General features: G+C 39.9%; 1 protein-coding gene across 1 annotated transcript in view; it reads left to right on the top strand.

Moving 5' to 3' along the window:
* Positions 1-20725, top strand: part of ASTN2 (astrotactin 2) — a 1124306-nt gene that overhangs the window by 570897 nt on the left and 532684 nt on the right. Inside the window, exon 11 of the mRNA XM_072631748.1 lies at positions 7597-7747. Within this exon, the coding sequence (XP_072487849.1) occupies positions 7597-7747 (151 nt within the window). The remainder of the gene's footprint in view (positions 1-7596; positions 7748-20725) is intronic.

Raw genomic sequence — 20725 nt, 5'->3', positions numbered from 1 at the left:
CGGTTAATCTATATGACTTTAATGAAGATTCAGCAAATGTGATTGAAGAAAAGTCAACATATAGGTAGGAAGAGAACCAGCAAAAACAAGTGTCAGAAGGGAGGAGTAAGCAGAAACTATCTGGGAGAAGAAGGTGGTCAGCAGAGTCAAAGACTGCAGAAAGGTCAAGAAAGATGAAGACTGAGGAAAGGCTGGGGCCTGGCATGTTTACTCTATGATGTGTGTGTGTGTGTGTATGTGTGTGTGTGTGTGCGTGTCCGTCCTTCATTGCCGAAGAAGACCATGCCATCAGAGAAATAATGACACGACTTGTACTTGACTTTGTTTTGAGTGAGAAAGGGCAGTGCAGGTCACCAGCCTCACTTCTCCTCCAGAGACATCTGAATCCAGTGACCAGATATTCATCAGGATGATGAGATGACCCAGGATGAGGCAATTGGGATTAAGTGACTTGCCCAAGGTCACACAGCTAGTGAGTGTCAAATGTTTGACGTGAGATTTGAACTCAGGTCCTCCTGACTCCTGCACTGGTGCTCTATCCACTGCACCACCTAGCTGACCCTTACTCTGTGATACTGAACATTGGAACTTCCCTTTACTCTCAACTCTAGTAATTCTGACTTTGATCTTGAGAATCTGAACCTGTTTCTCTTTGTTGCTTTCATTTCTTTCTGTTTTCTCTATTTGGCTTCTCTGGGCCAGATATCAGATTTCTGACTGCAGCTTGGTAACTTGAACTCAGCTTTTAAGCATTCTCTTGGCATAATGACTCAACTTGGTATTCTTAAACCTGGACTGTGGCTAGAGAAGGCTATTCTGCCTGGGCCCCATTTAATCCTCCCATAGTAGCTTGGCAGTAAGGGTCCTATGCCCTTTCCCTGACATTACACCAAAGCAGGGGAGTGAGCTTCTTCTTGAGCTCTCATTGGCAAAGCTCCTCTGAAGTTAGGAAATGGTTTACCCTTCCCTAGAGAAGTTTGCCTGTACCTATTCATTTATTATCACCTCTCCCATACGCATATAGGTTGTATATTAATAAGAAATGTAAGTATCTGTTGCTTACCTCAGTGTCTAGTGCTAATTTTGCAGGTCATTATCATGAACTGTTGGGGGAAACCCTTAACACAATGATGCCCTGACAGCTAATCAAGATTGATGTGAGGGTTACTAGTCCTTGCACTAACTAGCCCTAGGTTCGTTGAAGAGGACCAAAATGACATCATGATGTCAGAGTCAAGGTACAGTGTGTCCAGCTGTGGCTGATTAGACTAATATGAGCTTAGAAGTCTCTATTGAAGGTCAGGCATCAGTAATCTAAATGAACATTTAGAATGGAGATGTCTCTAAATTTGTGCATTTCACATTTCTTTTGAGTTACTTCAATTCTTCTTGGCTCACAGAGCAAATGTCATCTTTGCTGCTGGCACACCATACTGGGCGGTCCTGTTTCACTGTCTCCCATATCTCATAATCAGTGGCAAAGACCTTCTACTAATCAGCCTCTAGGTACCATACTTTCAGAGGCATTGTTATCTAGTATATTTATTATTTTATTTGTTTTCCCAATAACCAAGGACCTCTGTCCCTACTATCATCTGTCCCTTGTTACTGGGCCTGCCACTTACAATTTACCTTCCTCTTTTCTGCTTTTACACCTGCTGCTTGTAGCTGGGCAAGGCACTTGACCTCCCTAAAGACTCAGAGTCTTTATGTAAAATGAGGATGATAATAGCACCTCCCTCACACGGGGTTGTAGAGATAAAAATAAATAAATAACAGGTGCAACTTTAAAGTGCTGTATAAATATTCATTATTACTGTCATTTGCTATGATATAGGAAAACAAGTAGCCAAGTATTTTGGAATTGTGTGTAAAATGAGTCAGTGAGTCCTGAGTGAGGATTTGAGCAGTTAGGAAAATATATGAAATTTGGTCTTATTTGTGAGGAAAACTTGTCAAGCATGAAAAGAATTCATGAGTTCCTTAGTCTTTTATATTTGTCAAAGATGTCCAGCAAAGGACTGGGCATACAATACCTCCTGAGTTGAATGAAAAATGGGCCTGCAGACAATAAGACTATGGAGATAGAAGGACCAAGGCAGAGCCAGGACTGAAGGGAGGGTCATGTTATTCGGTTTCCTGCATGGGCTAGGTCAGACAGGTGGCAAATCTCCCAGGGTAGGCAAGGACAGAGGATGGATCTTTAGATTCAGGAGGAATCACAGTATCTCTTTAGGCTCAGCAATGGAAGGGATCTCAGAGGCCAGCTAGTACAACTCCTAACTGACTATGAATCCTTCTACATTTCTGACAAGTGATCAACCACCCTTTGGTAGAAGTTAAAGGAGAGGGGTTGAGGAAGGAGAGCGAAAGGGAAGGGAGCCATTACCTCCCAACTCAACCCATTCTAATTTTGAATACCGGTAAAGAGGATGTTTGGATACGGATGAGTCAAACAGAGAAACAGCATGATATAATGGAGGGGAAAAAAGCATTGGTTTTGGAGTCAAAAGACATGGATGCAGATCCATTGAGACCTCAGTTATATTCTGCTTCCCTCTGTGATCCTGGCCAAAAATCACTTAACCTCTCTACGTCTCAGTTTCTTCATCTAAAACAAGAGTTTACTAGACTAGATAATCTCTAATGACCTCTAAATTTCACCGTGAATACAGCTCTTGACCTAGAGGTAGGAAGACCTGAGTTCAAATACTGCCTTATATATTTATTAGCTGTGTGACTTTGGGCAAGTCACTGTCTGCCTCAGTTTCTTCCTCCGCTAAACGATGATGATAATAAATACCTACCTCCCAGAGTTGTTGTGAAGACAAAATAAAATAACTGTTCATTGCTTTCCGACCTTAAAATTTTATCCGAATGCTAGTTTATTATTGTTGTTAGTATTACTAATTTCCTATCTCTTTTAAAGTCAATAATCCTATGGCCCGCAACTCCATTCTTCTGAAGTCAAGCATGTAAATAGCCAGGCTAGTATACTTTTTCTTAAGTATCTTTTTTGGAGAAGCATTTTGAAATATCATACCCTGCTACTCAGTGGACTCTGTTCAGGGCATTACATACTACAGTGGAAAAAATGCCCTTTTTTCTTTGTAAAATGCTATCATGCGGTTTGCATAAATCATTGGCCAGAGCAGTCCTGGGATTAGAGCTGGTCCTTGGCAAGATGTGGAAGGATGCAAGGTTTATTTTGGAGCTTTTCAAACAGAAGGTCAGTGCTGTTAGACCGCCTTGGGTACCCACCTCAGTTCCCCACTACAGTAAAACAGGTTCCCTCCTGATCTTTTGTCAGCCTCTAGCAACACATCACCATCCTCCACCTCATTCTCTTGGGGCCTCATTATGCTTATTTGACAATAGATACCAGGGAATTAAGCCACTACACTGATCTTTTGACCCTGCCCAGATACTATAATGCTTTAATCCATCATGTTGAATGGAGAGTACCCTGGATCTGGAGTCAGAAAAACCTGGGTTTGAGCCCCAGATTTGCCCTATGCCAATTCTGACAGCCTCTTCATTTAATCCCTTTGAGCCTCAGGTTCCCTCACTTGTGATAGATAGGGGACTGGTAATACTTTTACTACCTAAAGGCAATGCAAAGATAAAATAAGATAATGAGCTAAAGTCCTTTGTAAACCTTAAAGTGCTAGTATACAAATGTAAGCTATTCTACTGACATTACCAGAATATGAAATCCTTGAGCCCAGGGATTTTGTCTCATCTGAATTTTTTATCTTCCCCAGTGCTTAGTATGTTGCCTTGAACAGAGGAATCAAATAATGTGTCAGCTATTGTTATTAGTAATAACCAGCATGTATATATTTTTCATAGTGCTTTATATATGCTAAATCTTTTGATCTTCACAATAACCAGATGAAATAGGCGCCATTATTATTGTATCCATTTTATAGATGAGAAATTGAGAGCGATAGAGTTTCAGTGACTTGTCCAAGGTCAAACACATAGGAAGTATGTAGGGCTGGATTTGAATTCCTGACTGTAAGTTCAGCACTCTATCTGCTCTACCACTTAGTACCCCATGCTATTTGTAGCACTACTAGTCGAAAGGTTTATTAGAATGCCAGCAACAAACCAGATTGATGGATGAAAAATTCTGAGCAGGAAAAACCATTGCATGCCCCTCAAATCACTTTATATAAGTGGCTGTCTTTGCCTCAGGACTACCTCATCTATAAAACATGGCATTATTCTTAGTTTTAGAAGTATCTCTTGAGTTCCAGAGAAAGCATGAGACTTGACTAAAGTGAGAATGAGTCAATGGCTGACCTTCCAAGCCTCCAAGTCAAAAGAACTTTAGAGCTAGAATATGATCTAATCCAGCCTCATTGTTTTGCAGCCAAGGACGCTGAAGTCCAAAGAGGCAAAACAAGTTGCCTGAGGTCACACAGCTAGTTAGCAAAAGCAATATTACTCAAACCCAAGTCTCCTGATTTCCAACCCAATGTTCTTTTCTTTCCACTGCACTACCATCATCCCCTTTGTCCTTTTGCTTCTGTAGTCTCCCTTCTAATAAAAATCAACAAGCCTGAGTCTGCTGTGGGGAGTTGGGTTGAGGGAGCATTTCTTTAAGCCAAGAAATACCAACATCTCCCTTAAATGTATTCTTCCCAACTGTTTTCAGATACCACATTCCCCAACCTGACACCTTCACTTTCCTTGACTTAGTAACAGCCCTTCTGTCAGGTCTTCATGTTTTCAGTAATGTCCCTCTTGTGTAACGAGTGTTTATGCAGAATCAATCCTTTTGGAAGCTAACAGCCTCCCTGTTTGTACAGACAGAGCTGTCACCCTGATCTACTAAAAGATGACATTTTAGCATCTTTCCTTTTTCTTTCTCATTCTCTCCTTCCCTTTCTTTTTTTCTCCCTCTATGGATGTTAATATTTTAATAGCCTTAATGGCTCTCTGAGTGCCTCAGCCCCTCTCCATGTTTCAAAAGTGACAAGACTCATACTGTCTTCATTTCAGGAACTCTGAAGTCTTTCTTATATCTCTCTACTAGTCACCCTCCCCAAAGCTAACCCCATTCTTCTGCAGGCTATGGAAATGAGGTGTGTTTGAGGGATTTCTTTAAGCTTTCTCCAGTCTCAGCCTACCTATTGTAGACCTTTCATGGCATGAACTCATAAACTGAGGTTTAGAAGAGGGAAGGAAGAAAGGGAGGGAGGGAGGAAGAGAGGAAGAAAGGAAAGATGAAGAGAAGGAAGGAAATGTGTAGGATACAGCAACCCTTACTCAAATTAAACTTAGAGGCTTCTCAAAGTAGAAGGCAAAAAGGAATTTATTACAATCTCATGAGAAGGGACACTTCCTGTGAGACCATGGGCAGTGACAGCAAGGGAGTGTACCTGAGCAGAGTGGAGTACAACATTATATACTCCCTAAAGTGGAAGCCCACTAGCCTCTCTTCCCATTGGCTAGGAATCCAGCATACAGTCTAAGTGCAGGAATCTACCCCAGAGACAAAGAACACAGAAAGGATCTTTGCTCACCAGTGAGGGTTTTTGTTACCAAATATGGAACTTAAGGGAAGAATCCGGATTTGGCGGAAGGGGGTGGTGAAGGGGAAGTGAAGGGAGGGCGGTGCACCAGGTCAGGTCTTGTGGCAGGAACTTTGGGGGTTCTCCTCCATCCTGGAGCATTTTATTTGCCTAAGGGGGATACTTAGTTATTTTAACTTTGAGAGGAAGGGTGGTAGTTTTGGGGAATTCATGCCTGAGGGCTCTTCACTTAACCTGATTTCACTAGGAAGGAAAGAAGGAAGGAAGGAAGGAAGGAAGGAGAATTTATTAAGGCCTATTATGTGCCAGGAACTGTGTTAAGTGCTTTGCAAATATTATCAAACTTAATTCTCACAACAACTTTGGAAAATAGGTACTATTATTATCCACATTTTACAGTTGAGGAAACTGAGGCAGGCAGCATGTATGTGAGTTGCCCAGGTTTAGTTAGTAAGTATCATAGGATGGATTTGAACTTATATCTTCCTGACTCCAGACCCTGTCCTCTATATACTAAACCACTTAGCTACTTCTACAAGAACTGATGCTGAATGAAATGAGCAGAACCAGGAGAGCATTGTACGCAGTAACAGCAACATTGTGCAATGATTGGTTATGATTGACTTAGCTCTTCCCCACAATGCAGGATCCAAGACAATTCCCAAAGTCTCATAACAGAAAATGCTATCCACATCCAGAGAAAGAACTATGGAGTCCGAATACAGAGGGAAACAGACTATTTTCACTTGTGGGGGGTTTTTTGTGGCTTTTCACTTTTATTCTGTTTCTTTCATCACATGACTAATGTGGAAATATGTTTACATGACTGCACCTATATAACCTATATCAGACTGCTTGCCAAACTTGGGAGGGGAGGGGGATAGAGGGGGAAAAAGAAAAAAAATTAGAATTCAAAATCTTATAAAAAATGAAGGTTGAAAATTATCTTTATATCCAATTGGAAAAGATAAAATACTATTTACCAAAAGGAAAGGAAGGAAGGAAGGAAGGAAGGAAGGAAGGAAGGAAGGAAGGAAGGAAGGAAGGAAGGAAAGGAGAGAGAGAAAAAAGGGTCATTCTTCCTACCTAGTTCCTCTACTCATGACAAAAAGAGATGGTATGAAAAGAGCACTGATTTCAATGTGAGAGGCCTCAGTTTCCATTCCAATCTGATATTTACTTTATTTTAGTCCTAGACATATCATTTGGCTATAAGGTCGTGGGATCTTTTAGTCCAACCTCTTCATTTTACAGATGAGTCACTAGATAGTGACTGATGGTTAATATGAGACATTTAGAGTCAGGAAACCCTGAGTTCAAATTCTGCATCGGACTTATTAGCTGTGTGACCATAAACAAGTCACTTAATGTCTTTCTGCCTCAGTTTCTTCAATGGTAGCATGGAGATACTAAAAGCACTTACCTGTTGAGGTTGTTATGAGGATCTGTTGTGAGGATCAAATGAGATAGCACATATAAAGCGGTTGGCAAAACTAAAAGTTCTATGTAAATAATAGCTATTATTATTAGCATCATCAGCATTATACTCCCTGTTAAGGTTATATGATCTCTTCTTGTTCACTTAGTTGATAAGTAACAAGACTTGAATTCGCACCCAGGGCCTGGATTTCCAAATTCGTTGTTCTTTCCAGTATACCATCCTAACTTATTGTCTCTGATTTTCCATTTCCTGTCTGAGCAGCACTGTTTTTGTAAAGTGCTACAAATATGTGACCTGCTGTTACCATCACCACGACTGCTACCGCTACCACCATCACCATCACTATCATTATTTCTACTATTCTTATATAGTAGCATAGTACATAGAGAAGAAAGGCCTAGGTGCAAAGGCCACTTCTAATGTCTACCAGCTATGTGACTAGTAATAAGTCACTTGGTCTCTCTAAGGTTTAAACAGCTCTTTAAGACTATAAATTTCAGGTAAACTGTAGTCTTGTTCTCAAACCTACAGGTTCTTAACACAACAGAATATTGTGATAAAGTGATAGGCCATTCGTCTCACTTGGTTTTAACAGTCTCCTTTCTCTCCAAGGGAAGAAGCAATGCTGTCTACTTACTTTGAGACCATCAATGATCTACTCTCCTCCTTTGGGCCTGTCCGTGACTGTTCACGCAATAATGGAGGGTGCACCCGCAATTTCAAGTGTGTGTCAGATCGCCAGATAGATTCAACTGGATGTGTGGTATGTACTACCAGACCCAGAAGATAAAGTTGATTAGGATCAAGTTAGAATTGAGATCCTTTGTTGCTAGGTTATAGGGATAATTCTACTTTGGTATGTGTTAAATTAATAGTTTCTGAGGTCCCATCCAACTGAGTTTCTGTGGAGTTGAGGTGAAGAGGCAGGGAGAGGGATGAGTCAGAGAAATAAAGTGGAAAAGATCATTGGTCAAAGAGTAGTCAACTGGAGAAGCATGGGAAAACTGTGATGTTGTTTGGCATTCTAGCACAATAATGGGTCACCACTAACATCCAGTCTTCTCCAAATGAACATATTGTACAATCATGAAGTCCTATTGGGGCCTTCAAAAGAGCAACCTAGTCCATAAGTCAATCTACAAATATTTGAGTACTTACTATGTATAGGACTCTATCTGAGACTCCATGGAAGATGCAGAAGAGTATAAAGCATGATCTCTTCTCTCAAAGATTTCTAATCTTATTATGAAGGAAAAAAATAGTAAACATCAGCAGTTAGCTAACAGTCTAACAAAACCAGTCAGTAAGTGGTAAGTGGTAGAATATGAGTTTAAAAAAACTGATAACTCTAGGAAAACAGAGAATGGAAGAATGGTATCTCTTCTGGATAGTTTTTCAAAAATATTTCCTGGAGGAAGTAGCATTTGAGCAATTGACATTTGCCTTAAAAATCTCATTATTGGGAGGGACCCAGAGACTGCTGAGATAAATTCTAAGATAAATTATCTTAAAGATGAGGAAAATAAAGCCTGAAGAAGTGAAGGCATTATCCAAGATCACAAAGATATTAAGCATCAATAGTGGATCTGTGTTTTGCTTCCACAGTTAGCACTCTTTCCATGGTTCTAATGTGAAGGAAAGAGATTACCAAGTCATCACAGGCTCATTGATTTAGAGATGGAAAGAAGGGAGAGGCCACCAAGTACAGCTTTCCTAGATTTGAACCTCAGTCTTTTTGACTCCAGGTGTCCTATCACAAGCCAAGGGACCTCATATTGAAATTACCTGACCATGAATATCCTTTCAGATATCCCATTGTCATCCAGCCTGCATTTGAATATTTCCAATGATGGAGAACTGAGGTGGGTTCTGTGGTAGAAAGATCATTGGCTTAGGTAGGAGTCAGGAGATGTGAGGTCTCTTCTGGCTTTCTGACTAACTGTGGAACCATAGAAAGGAAGGTAGGAAACACATTTTTTTCAGCCCCTACTACGTGCCAAGCACTGTGCTAAGCTATCTACAGATATTTTACTTGATCTTCACAACAGTCCTGAGAGGTCAGTGTTATTATCATTTCCAATTGACAGCTGAGGAAACTGAGGCAAACAGGTTAAGTCTTTTGAACTCAGGTATTTGGGACTCCAGACTCAGCACTGTTCATTCACTGTTCCACCTGGTCATTGTCCTTTAGTCTTGAAGAGGACCAAAATGATATCACTATGCTAGAGTCAAGTTACAATGCATCTGACTGTGGCTGATCAGACCCATATGGTCTAGGAATGGTCTACCACAGGTCAGGAATAGTGGATTCTCTAAATTTGCACATCTTGTGTTTCTTTTGAGTTATTTCAATTCTGCTTTGCTCATAAAGCACAGAACCTTCTCTGATGTGGGCACACCATGCTGGGCAGTCCTACGCCCGTGTCTCCCATGTCACACAATAAATTCCAAAGTTCTTAAGCGAGACCTTGAGAGTGTACTTGTATAGCTAATTTTGACCACCACATGAGCGCTTGTCCTGTGTGAGTTCTCCATAAAATAATCTTTTGGGCAAGTGTACATCTGGCATTCAAATAATGTGGTCAGCCCATCATAGTTACACTCTCTACTGTAGAGTTTATATACTTGGACTTCAGTGTGTGCTACCTTATCCTGCCAAGTGGTCTTCAGAATCTTCCGGAAACAATTCAAATGAAAGTGATTCAGTTTCCTGGCGTGGAGCTGGTATACTCTTCAGGTTTCACAGTCATACAACAACCAGGTCAGCACAATGCTTCTGTAGACCTTCAATTTGGTAGTCAGCCTCTCCTCTCTCACACTTTCCTCCAGAGCCTCCCAAACATTATCCCACTTTCCCAGTCACCAGTGAAGTAAAACAAGACTGTGTGCTCACTCCCATGCTTTTTAGCATGATGTTTTCTGTCATGTTGTCAAATGCCTTCAGTGAGGATAAACACAGCATCAAGATCAGCAACCTCACTGATGGTAAATCCTTCAACTTGAAAAGGCTACAAGCAAAGACTAAAGTGGAAGGAGTGTGGGTGTATGGTTTTCTGATTGCAGATAATTGTGCACTGAATGCAACCTCTGAAGCTGGGATGCAACAAAGTACGGATCGATTCACTGCTGCTTGTGCTAATTTTGGTCTAACAGTTAATACCAAGAAAACACAGGTGCTCCATCAGTCACCACCACACCATCCTATACTGTTCCAGCTAACCATAAGTAAATTGCTTCCTCTCTCTAAGCTAATTTCCTCATAGTTACATTCCAGGAGCTTGATGCCCTTGCTAGGTGATCCATTTCACTTTTTTATGGTTACACAAGTTAGGAGATTTTCCTTCAGTCAAATGAAAATTTGCCTCTCTCCAACTTCCATTCTTTGCTCCCAGTTCTGACATCTGAACTAAGGAAAGCAAGTTGAATGCCTCTTCTAAAGAAGTGGAAATCATTCTCTAGGGCAGCCTGAAGGGTGTAGCATAAAAAGGGTATGGAGAGTCCTACTGTTTTGCCTAAATAGAGATTAGAATTATGAGCCCCCCTGGGCTAGCCACTTTATTGTCTACCACTCCCTTTGTGAGTCACTGTATAAATGCCAGTCATGAAGTAGCCAGGATTCCCCAAAGCATAGAATCCAAGGCTTCCCCAGACTTTTGGGATGGTTCTTCTTCCCTGAGATACTTTAAAGGTCATTCCTTCATGGAAATGACATGCTGCTTCTGTTTGTCAAGAAAGGGAGGTATCCCAGTGCAAGTTATTGCAAGAGTCTTAGTCTCATGCTGTGGTCAGACTTTAGGCTCTCGAATAAAAGTGGATTTTCAGAGAAGTCCCAGTGTATTTCTGCTGCAGAATCTGTGCAGTCTCTTGAAAAATACTGAGCTAGCTACAGAATATCAGCTACAAGAGGATGTTCAGCATCTTGGAGGTATTCCTTTCCAAGACTCTGGCTTCAACCTAAAGACAAATGAATTCATCTTGGAGCTAATTTTTTTTTGTACACATGTATGATTCCATTTGTATAAAGATCACCTCATGAGAAAAGTCCTTCTTCCAGGGAAGATCAGCAACTGTTCTGCAACTTGTTTTCTTAGAGACTGGCCTGAGGCAATGGAAGATTAATTGACTTGCCCAGGGCCATGTACTCAGTAGATGTCAGAGGAGAAGCTTAAATAGAGTTTACCATAATTCTGATGGTAGTTGACTATGTAGTATGTATACTACCTCCCTTGGATCAAAATAATAAAGTTAAAGAAACAGATTAGCAATGGAGGTCTTAAAGGTCATGTAGAACAAAACTCACATTTTAAAGTGAGAAAAACTGAAGCCTACTTAAAAATAGTTACTAGCCCAAGGGGATCTCTGCTGGCTTGAGACAACTCCCTGAGGCCTAGACCCTAAGTGTTGTGAATCCCTTGTCCACTGTACCATACATAATAACTTGTCTGGGAGGACTGTTATGTTCCCACATTTCTTCAGACTCTCTCTCTAATCCTTATTCAATTCCTGGTCTCTAAGAGCTGCTGTCCCTGACAAAGGATGAGTGATAAAGATGCAGAGACACGTGCCTGTGTGAGTGAGTGTGTGTTGGGGGGTGGGTAGAGTTTATCCTTCCCTTTGTCTAATATAATTCAGAAGATATGGAGAATAAGGGCATCAGTTCCCTTGAGTTCAAGAAAATTCAACATTTTGTGAAACCAATCAGAAGCCTTCCCCTCTGGATGCAGGGCACGAGGTTAAATGATGAAACTCTATTTCCCCCAGGGTCTGAGAAATGCCCTTCCTCTTGCCATTAGGACAGCTGAGGAGACAGAGGCTGATGAATAGAGTTTTAAAAGCCCTTTTATTTCTCCCAGCCTTCAACTTGATACCTATAAAGCAATCAGTTGCTCTTCTCACACATCATTTCTAAGGATCTGCTTTTTAATAAGCCTGTGCATGGACACTTCCTTGGCATTCACATATTTCAGGATTTCTTTTTTGTTTTCTTCTGTTTTCTGCGGGGATCCTCTACCACTGCACTTACCATCTGTCTCACTCATTCAGCTCTTTTCAGTATATTGCCCGCTAATTGTCGGCCATGTATGTCCTACGTTCAGTCTCCCTTTGTTTTGCTCAACCAACCTCTTTATTGTACAGATTTATGTTTACATTTATGTCTCAAAAGAGATAGAATCGAGGGTCAGGCAGCTGGCTAATTGCAGACCCAGGACCTTAAACCCAGGTCTTCAGAGTTCAAGTTGAGTTCTCTTTTGACTTATTCCTTTAAGAACCTACAGCTATTACTAGACTATGAGATCAACAAGATGGTAGAGTTCTCCTAAATTGTAAGAATACAGATTTGCCTTGCAGGCCTTGCTCAATAAATATTTTTTGACAGCTCCAGGGATGATGATAACAATGAGAAACAGCCCAGTACTATACAATGATCCCTGCCTCAGTAAAAACACGTGTCTTCAAATTTTGACTCTGACATTCTTAACTATGTAACTTCAGGCAGGTCTCTGAGCTTTGGTTTCTTAATCTATAAAATAGCAAAATTTTAAAACCTAAAATTCATGTGTAAATGTGAACAGTAATTATAGTGGAACAATACTGCGATGGCGGACTGGTGATGTACCAAGAAGAGGGGCTTTCCCTCCTCTGTAAAATAACAGAGAGGAACCCTGTTGTTGTAGAGAGAGAGCTAGCTATGAAATTAGGATGAAATGGGGTCTAGTCCTGCCTCTGACACATGTTAATTTCATGACCCCATACATGTCCCTTTATTTCTCAGTTTCCAAGGAGCTAAAACATGTGTGCGTGTGTGTGTGTGTGATGAACCCCTTTGCAATCTAGTGAAGCCTTTGGACCCCTTCTCAGAATGTTTTTAAGTGCATAAAATAAAATATATGATATTACAAAGAAAACCAACTATAATGAAATAAAATTATCCCATTTTTAAGTAGACAACTTTTTGTGACATATGGTTAAGACTCCCCCCCTAATTTTGTAAATTACAGATTAAGTGCTAATCTGCACTGAGAAGGAGAATTTTCATTTTGTTTAGTTGTTTGTTTAGCGATTTATTTTTGTTGTGTTTTGTTTTTACATTACAAACATTTTTAGATTCCCTCCATTCGGTGAGAACTCTATGGTAATAAAGCAAAACAATTAAGCAAAAGTAATAGAGAGATGTAATCTGAAAGTGCATGTAATATTCCATGCCCCTAGCCACCCCCCCACGCCTGTTTTAGTGAGCTTTTCTTTAATTAATAGAAATCTCTTTTCTCTTTAACCAATGGGGGAGAAAAAGAGAAAAGAAAAACAAATTCCTTGTAACAAATATCATAGTCAAGCAAAACAGATTTCCCAGTGGATTGTTTTATATGTGTGTGTATACATATACATATGAGAAAAGAAAAACAAATTCCTTGTAACAAATATCATAGTCAAGCAAAACAGATTTCCCAGTGGATTGTTTTATATGTGTGTGTATACATATACATATATACACACACACATACACATATATACATATATGTATAAAATATATATACATATATGTATCTGTATGTATGTATATGTTTTCTCATTTTGCATCTTAAATCCTTCACTTCTCTGTCAGGAAGTAGATGGTATGTTTCATCATTGTTCCTCTTGAATCATAGATGGTCATTGCACTGAATAGAGGTAGTTCTTACAGCTTTCAGAACTGTACAGTTGGAATTCCCAACACTGATGAAACAATGTATATGCGTGTATATGTATGTATATTTATGTATCTATCTATATATACATATATATTTACACACACACACATACATACAGTGAAAGGTATTTTTCAGGAGAATTAGTCTGGCACAAGGCTGGGAAACTTGTAGCCTTGAAGCCACATGTGGATTTGTTTTGTGAAGTCTGGATTCAGTCAAAGAGCCGTACCTGAGGATGTAGAGTGTCACATGTGGCCTTGAGACAGCAGGTTCCCCGCCCCTGGTCTGGCAGGTACATCTTTGTATAGCTAAAGGTACGTCTTTGTGTTGTCATTATCTCCCATCTCTGACTGCTCATTAGGGAAACAGCTTGCCTGGTTCAACCAAGCTTTTCCCTCCTCACAAAACACTGAACAACCGCATGTATATCATTTTTTCCAGTTTCTTTCTTCCTCTCATTCCTCCCTTTTCTTCCATTCACCATTTCACCCTGGAAAAGTAATCTTGCCTCCCAGATATTGTCAGAAACAATTGAGGCCCTGATTACCATGCATGGCTTGGGAAGACAACAAGACGCCGCCTTTTTAAAAGTCAAGATGTATTAAGATAGAAATTGTCAATAAATTGCAGGCCAAGCGCCTCTCAGCACTGCACAGAGCACAGCGGAAATTGAAATCCATGTCAGTCAGAGAAAATGAAGCATCTCTCCTCCTCCCCACCCCTCTTCCTTCTTAATGACTAAATTGGGCTGTAATTAAAGGAAACAAAAACCGAAGTAGGACATGGAAGGAGAGCAAAGGAGAAGCAGCAGAGTGAGAAATCACCTTGGAGCCAGGCCCAGGCACTAATAACTGGGAAGGGGCTGACCTCCCTGGACGTTGGCCGCTATGATTCCCAGATAGACTTTGGGAGTACAGAGTAGACTTTGATTGGAGTAGAGAGAGGTGGAAGAAGAAGGAGACACTTCATATCCCTCACTATGAGATTTGGGTTGTCATTCAGTCCACAAGAAGTTCCAGAGATGAGTAGGTGGGAAGAAATCAGAATCTGATTTTTGGAAAAGAGAAAGAGGCAGGTTTCACTCTGTTCTAAAATGGGAAGTGTGTGTGTGTGTGTGTGTGTGTGTGTGTATGTGTGTGTGTATGTGTGTGTGTGTGTGTGTGTATGTGTGTGTGTGTGTATGTATGTGTGTTTAATATCTCTACTTTTAACCCCAAAGAGGCAAGATCCAGAAAAGATTCATGGAATTATAAGATTTGAAAATTGGAAGGAATTTTTGAGATTATCGAATCATTCTCTCATTTTACAGATGAAGAGATTAAGTGGGCAAGTGATCACACTGTGAGCTTGTGTTTGCATCAGGATTCAAATTCATGTCTCTACTTCAAATCTAGCATTCTTTTGACCATCTTAACCTGCCTCTTTGCATGAAGTATTTTTTCTCACAGGTTCTTGTATTATTATCTAAGATACATTTACCAGGGGTAGGGACCAATCAGGGGCCACTGTTTCTAAGATTCAGGGGGCAAGTCTCTCTCCTGGGGTAGCAAAATATGTCCCCTCCTCCCTAGCCTTCTTTTGTAAAGCAGGAATAAAAGGTGCCTCTACTATTTATCTCATCATATGTCACTGAAGCCTACACTGTCAACAGTCTCCGATCCTTCTTCCTCTTAGGAAGATAAGGAAACGGCAACACAGGGGCTCATAAATGTTAAAGTCATGATTTGAATCCATGTTCTCCGACTTCAAATCCACTCCTTTTGTTGCTATAAGATGCTACAACTTGGGAAGTGTAGTTGCCATGGAGTAACGGTATGACCTTGGGCAAGTAATTTCTACCCTAGAATTCCATTTCCCCAATTTTAATATGCAAACATTCAAATGGGGCAGGAGTTTTGAACTTTTTTTAGATTTGGTCTCAGTCCCTTCTGGCAATCTAGTGAAATGTATTGTCTTTCTCAGAATAATATATTTTTAAATACATAAAATACAATACATGGCATTACAAAGGAAATTACGTATGTTGAAATAGATATAATTTTCCCAGTCAGTGTCAGTGACCCCCTAAAACACTCCATGGGCCACAAGTCTATATGACCTGTAGAGTCCCCCCAGCTTTGACATTCTGAGATACCATTTCCATTTCCTTTTCTGAGAAACAGAAGAGAAGCTTATGAAGTCACTTTCAGTGTCTTACAATAAGAGCTCCCTCTAGCACTCCTTTTGATAGTAAAAGTATAATAAAATGTGTTTCTTTTTCACATTTATATAGTGCTTTTAGGCTCACAAAGCACTTTCCTTACAACCACCCTTTACAATGGATAGTGTAAATGTTATTATACTCATTTTACTGAAAAAACAACTGCAGTTCAACAATATCACGTGACTTGTCCAGATTTATATAGCTGGTAAGAATCAGTGCTGGAATTCAAACCCACATTACTCTTGACTCCAAGCCCAGCTTCTTATCACTCCACCGTGTTGTCTCTCAGTGGAGACTGCCTGTCTTTTTAAGGCTCTTTGGATTTTTCTTCTTCCTCTTTCGTTTCTAAAGGAACTCAATCAGAGAGAGGGAAGAGATGAAGCCAGGGAGATAGGAAAAATGGAAATTAAAAACAGGAATGAACTGTTAGTAGGCAATAAATCTGCATCCAGTGATTAAGTGCTTGGCTGGAAAGGCTCAACCATTCCCCCAAATGGTGCATTCTGCCAAAGCTTGTCAGTCATGAATACTCTCGCTGCAGAATGGTTAATGCACCAAAAGGGGTTTCCTCCCTCTGGACATGTCACAGTGTCCTGAGGATATGACCTAAAAGGAAGAGAGGGGCAGATGATTTCTATTTTGAGGATTGGCACCAATCCTGTCTTCAGTGGCAGAGGTGACTGCGAGAAATGGAATGGTAGGAGGACACATAATTAATATATAGGCTTGGGGCTACTGAGGAGAGGACAGGAAGAGAAGTGTAGCAAGTGAATCCCACTGGGGAAAAATGACCCAAGAGGTCATCTCTGACTTAAATATGGTTCAGTAATTTGTATATGAGAGTGGTTCAAAGGGAGAGTAAGGGTAAAAATGGAACATGTCAAAAGCCTTTCAAATTAATAGCCTGCTTTCAGAAACTATACTTAGAGATGCTTAAAATGAAGGAATAAATAGGTTGGAAACTTTTTCATAGGAATTGACTTGTAATCACCTTGAAATACCCTTAGAGGAAGTGAGGCAGAGAAATTAAGGAATCACAAAATTCTAGAGATGGAAAGGACCATATAAAACACATAGTTCACCCCTTTGCTGTATGGATTTATGTTTACATTTGCATTTGAGTAATCCAGTAGCTCACTGGATAGAGTGCTGACCCTGGAGTCAGTAAGGCCTGAGTTCAAATCTGGTCTCAGACACATACTAGCTGTGTGACCCTAGGCAGGTCACTTAACCTCTGCTTCAGTTTGTTCACCTACGTAATTGAGATAATAATAGTATCTACCTTCTAGAGTTGACATGAGGACCAAATGAAACATTATTTGTACAGTGTTTTACAAACTTTAACATACTTTATAAATAATAGTTGATACTACTATTAAAAAGGAGGAAACTGAAGCTGAGAGAAGGGAAATGATCTTCCCAAGGCCACACAACTGGCTAATTACAGAGCCAGTCCCTTGAACCTGAATGTTCAGACTCTAAGCTCAGCTCTCTTTCCACCAGATACTTTCAAGAACACAAGGCTATAATTTCAATCATTATATATAATATATATACACATATATATATGTATATGTACACACACATATATATAATATAACTTACTCATAAAATGAGAGTGATGCTCAAGTCAGTTTCATTCAGTCAACAAGCATGTACTACGCCACTGCTCTGTACACAGCATCATGGAGGTGCTGTGGGTGATATAAATAAGGAGAAGGCATAGCCGTGACTTTTTTGGTACAGGAGAAAGAACATTGGCTCTAGAGTCAGACAACCAAGGTTCAAGTCCTATTTCCCATGCTATCTGTGTGACCTTGGGCAAGTCCCTTGGGCCTCAAATTCCACATCTATAAATTGAATTAGGTGGCCTCTGAGCTTTCTGCTAAGTCTAGCTCCATGGTCTCATGATGCGATACTTGAGCAGGCCAAGAGCACTTGAAGTTCTATGACAACATGAGAGCAATTGGAGAGCAACAGAGAGATAATTTGTGCCAGATTTGTAGCTGGAGAAAAGGAACTAAAGGGGATCTGAGAAGAGATGAAGGATGGTGGTCTGGAGCAGTGAAGGAAAGAAGGTCCCTTGAAGGTGGTGATAACCCTGGTACAATGTTTTGGCATAGATTTTCCTAATTGCTGTTCAGTCATTTCACTAGTGTCCAACTTTTCATGACCCTGTTTGGGGTTTTCTTGGCAAAGACACTAGAATGATTTGCCATTTCCTTCTCCAACTCATTTGATAGATAAGGAAACTGAGGCAAACTGGTTTAAGTGACTTAGCCTGGCTCACACAGATAGTAAGTGTCCAAGGGAGGTCAAATTTTTACCCAGGACTTCCTTACTCTAAGCCCTGTGCTGTATCTACTGCCACCACCTAAGCTGCACACTTTTGCACAGAATCAGCTTTGAGCTAAGCAAAATTGACAAAGTGTTTTATATATACTTACCTGAATCTTACAATAACCCTTTGAGGTAGGCAATAATTATTATCCCCACTTTATAGAAGAGAGAGGAAACTGAGGCTTAGAAATTTTAAGTGACTTGACCATGGTCATTCAGTTCATAAATGTCTGAGGTAGGATCCAAGCCCATGTCAGTAAAAAAGAAGGGGCTGGACCAACCTTTTATGCTAGAATGGAAAGAAGGCTGATTCTGGAGCCCTAAGATTGGGATTCGGGTGCCACTTCTGATACTGACTACCTATTAGCAAGTCATAATGTCCCAGAATCCCAGTTTCCACATTCTAAAATGAAGAATTGAAATAGATGACCTCTAAAGTTCCTTTTAGCTCTGAATTCTATGCATGAGCTACTTTAGGATAATTGAAATTAATAAAGAGAAATCCTATATATGTTCAAATATGGTTCTCAGTGATTTAGAGAATACTACTAATTTACTGTCTTTAAAACATTTCCCAGTAAATCTCCTCCTATTTCTAGAGTACGTTAGTTTTACAAAGTGCTTCTTTACAACAACCCTGTCAGGTTAGTAGTGTATGCTGGGCAGGCAGCTAGGTGGTGCAGCAGATAGAGCACTGAGCCTGGAGTCGATCTAAGTTGGAATGTTCCCTCAGACACTTGCTAGTTTTGTGACTCTGGACAAGTCACTTAACCCTCGTTTGCCTCAGATTCCTTAATTATGAAATAGTATCTAGCTCTCAAGTTTGTTGTGTAGATCAAATGAGATAATATTCAGTGGTTTTCTACATAATCTCTGTTGTCTCTTTAAGTTATATCATTGCCTGGGGTTTCAAATGTCAGAAATGAAGAGGAATATAATGGGTCTCAGAGAACTTAGTCCAGTTCCCTCGTTTTACAAATGAAGAGGCCCAGGGTAGACAAACAGTTTGTCAAAGGTCACACAGCCAGTTGATGGGAAAGCCAGGACTTTGAACTCTGGTTTCTCAGCTCTAAACTTAGTACTCTTTCTACTCTGATGTTGCTTTTCTGACACTTAGATACACATAGAAACTAATATGTACCCAGTACTATACTAGATACTGCAAAGGATTAAAAGAGAAGCATATTTGTTACCTGCCTTCCACAACTAATAGCCACGTCCGTGGAAACAATATTCATATATTGGAAATGATGAGAGAGTATAAGACCAATGTAGTCTGTAATTATTAATTTTAGACCTTGTTTTCTGAATCTCAGAATGATATAGAATGACACTGGAGTTAAAATTAGTGTATTATTCATAATTAGAATTGTTACTGCTAATAACAATTCTAATAATATAATGCTTTTTTTCTTTTTCAAAAAAAATTTTCTGTATTACAAAAAAAATCTACTCTCATAAGACTCTCATGTCAAACCTGTGAGCTATGAAATAGTCTGGGCTGCCTCTATCAGTCTAAATAAGAAAGCAAAGGACACGAGTGACTTAACCAAGCTTACACATTAAGTTGGTGGTGGAGTTGGGACTAGAAGCCAGGTTTCTCAACTTCCAGGTCCATTTTTCTTTATACTGTGTTACTTATTATGTGTTATTATGACATTCATCTCAGCGAAGTCTTATAAGAATTATATTGTCATTTGGTTTGAATATCATTGCCCTTTTCATATGCCCTCAAATCCTTCCCTGACTCCTTTCAGAAAATCTGTGCTCCCATGAGCCTTTGCTCTCACACACAGACTTTTTATTTGAGTTGTTAAAGAATTGCAAAATATTATTTTGAAGCAGAAAAGAGAGTAACTGGATGGCTGCTGCCAATATCTAAGATCTTGAAAATTCCCAGTTCTAGAGGAGGAAAATTACAAGGTTAATAAGATTTCCAACTTGGGTTGAGAATGTTACTTCTTAATCATGCTTCTTTGTCAGCCTTGTATTTTTTTTTTCTGAATTCCTCATTTTCTTCTCTCTGTTCAGGTATTCTGTACTGTCCTTTGATGATGGTGTCATTTCTATTTCCACTTTCTTTTATCTTTATTTGAATGTTCTCCACTTTGTCTTCTTCTTATTCATGGGTTTCTTCACATGATCATAAATCAATGGACTTGTGAATCAAGGAACTTCATTTTAATTTCTAGTGCCACCATTGGCACAGCTCTTCTCCAAGATATTTGAGCTCATGGGGACGTACATCTAATCTTGGAGATCTGATCTCAAGGTGGTCAGTTTCTCTCTAGAACTCATTGACTCCACTCTATATGGGAGCAGGAAAACCTCCTAAGTAAAGTTTAGGTATAGTTTGTATTTAGATTTCCCTAAAAGTGGGTTGCAATATCCCACTCTTCATATTGGTATTCATTGTTCAATATGGGGATCGGGTTTGGGACAGCCTTTGTATCCTCTGCCACAGCAACTAGATGAGCTACAAAGGTCTTGTTAGAGGCCGTGAAATAAA

Source organism: Notamacropus eugenii, chromosome 1 (genome assembly GCF_028372415.1).
Source record: "Notamacropus eugenii isolate mMacEug1 chromosome 1, mMacEug1.pri_v2, whole genome shotgun sequence".
Lineage (NCBI taxonomy): Eukaryota > Metazoa > Chordata > Mammalia > Diprotodontia > Macropodidae > Notamacropus > Notamacropus eugenii.
The sequence above is the reverse complement of the archived record's forward strand: the minus strand, read 5'-3'. Positions and strand labels throughout refer to the sequence as shown.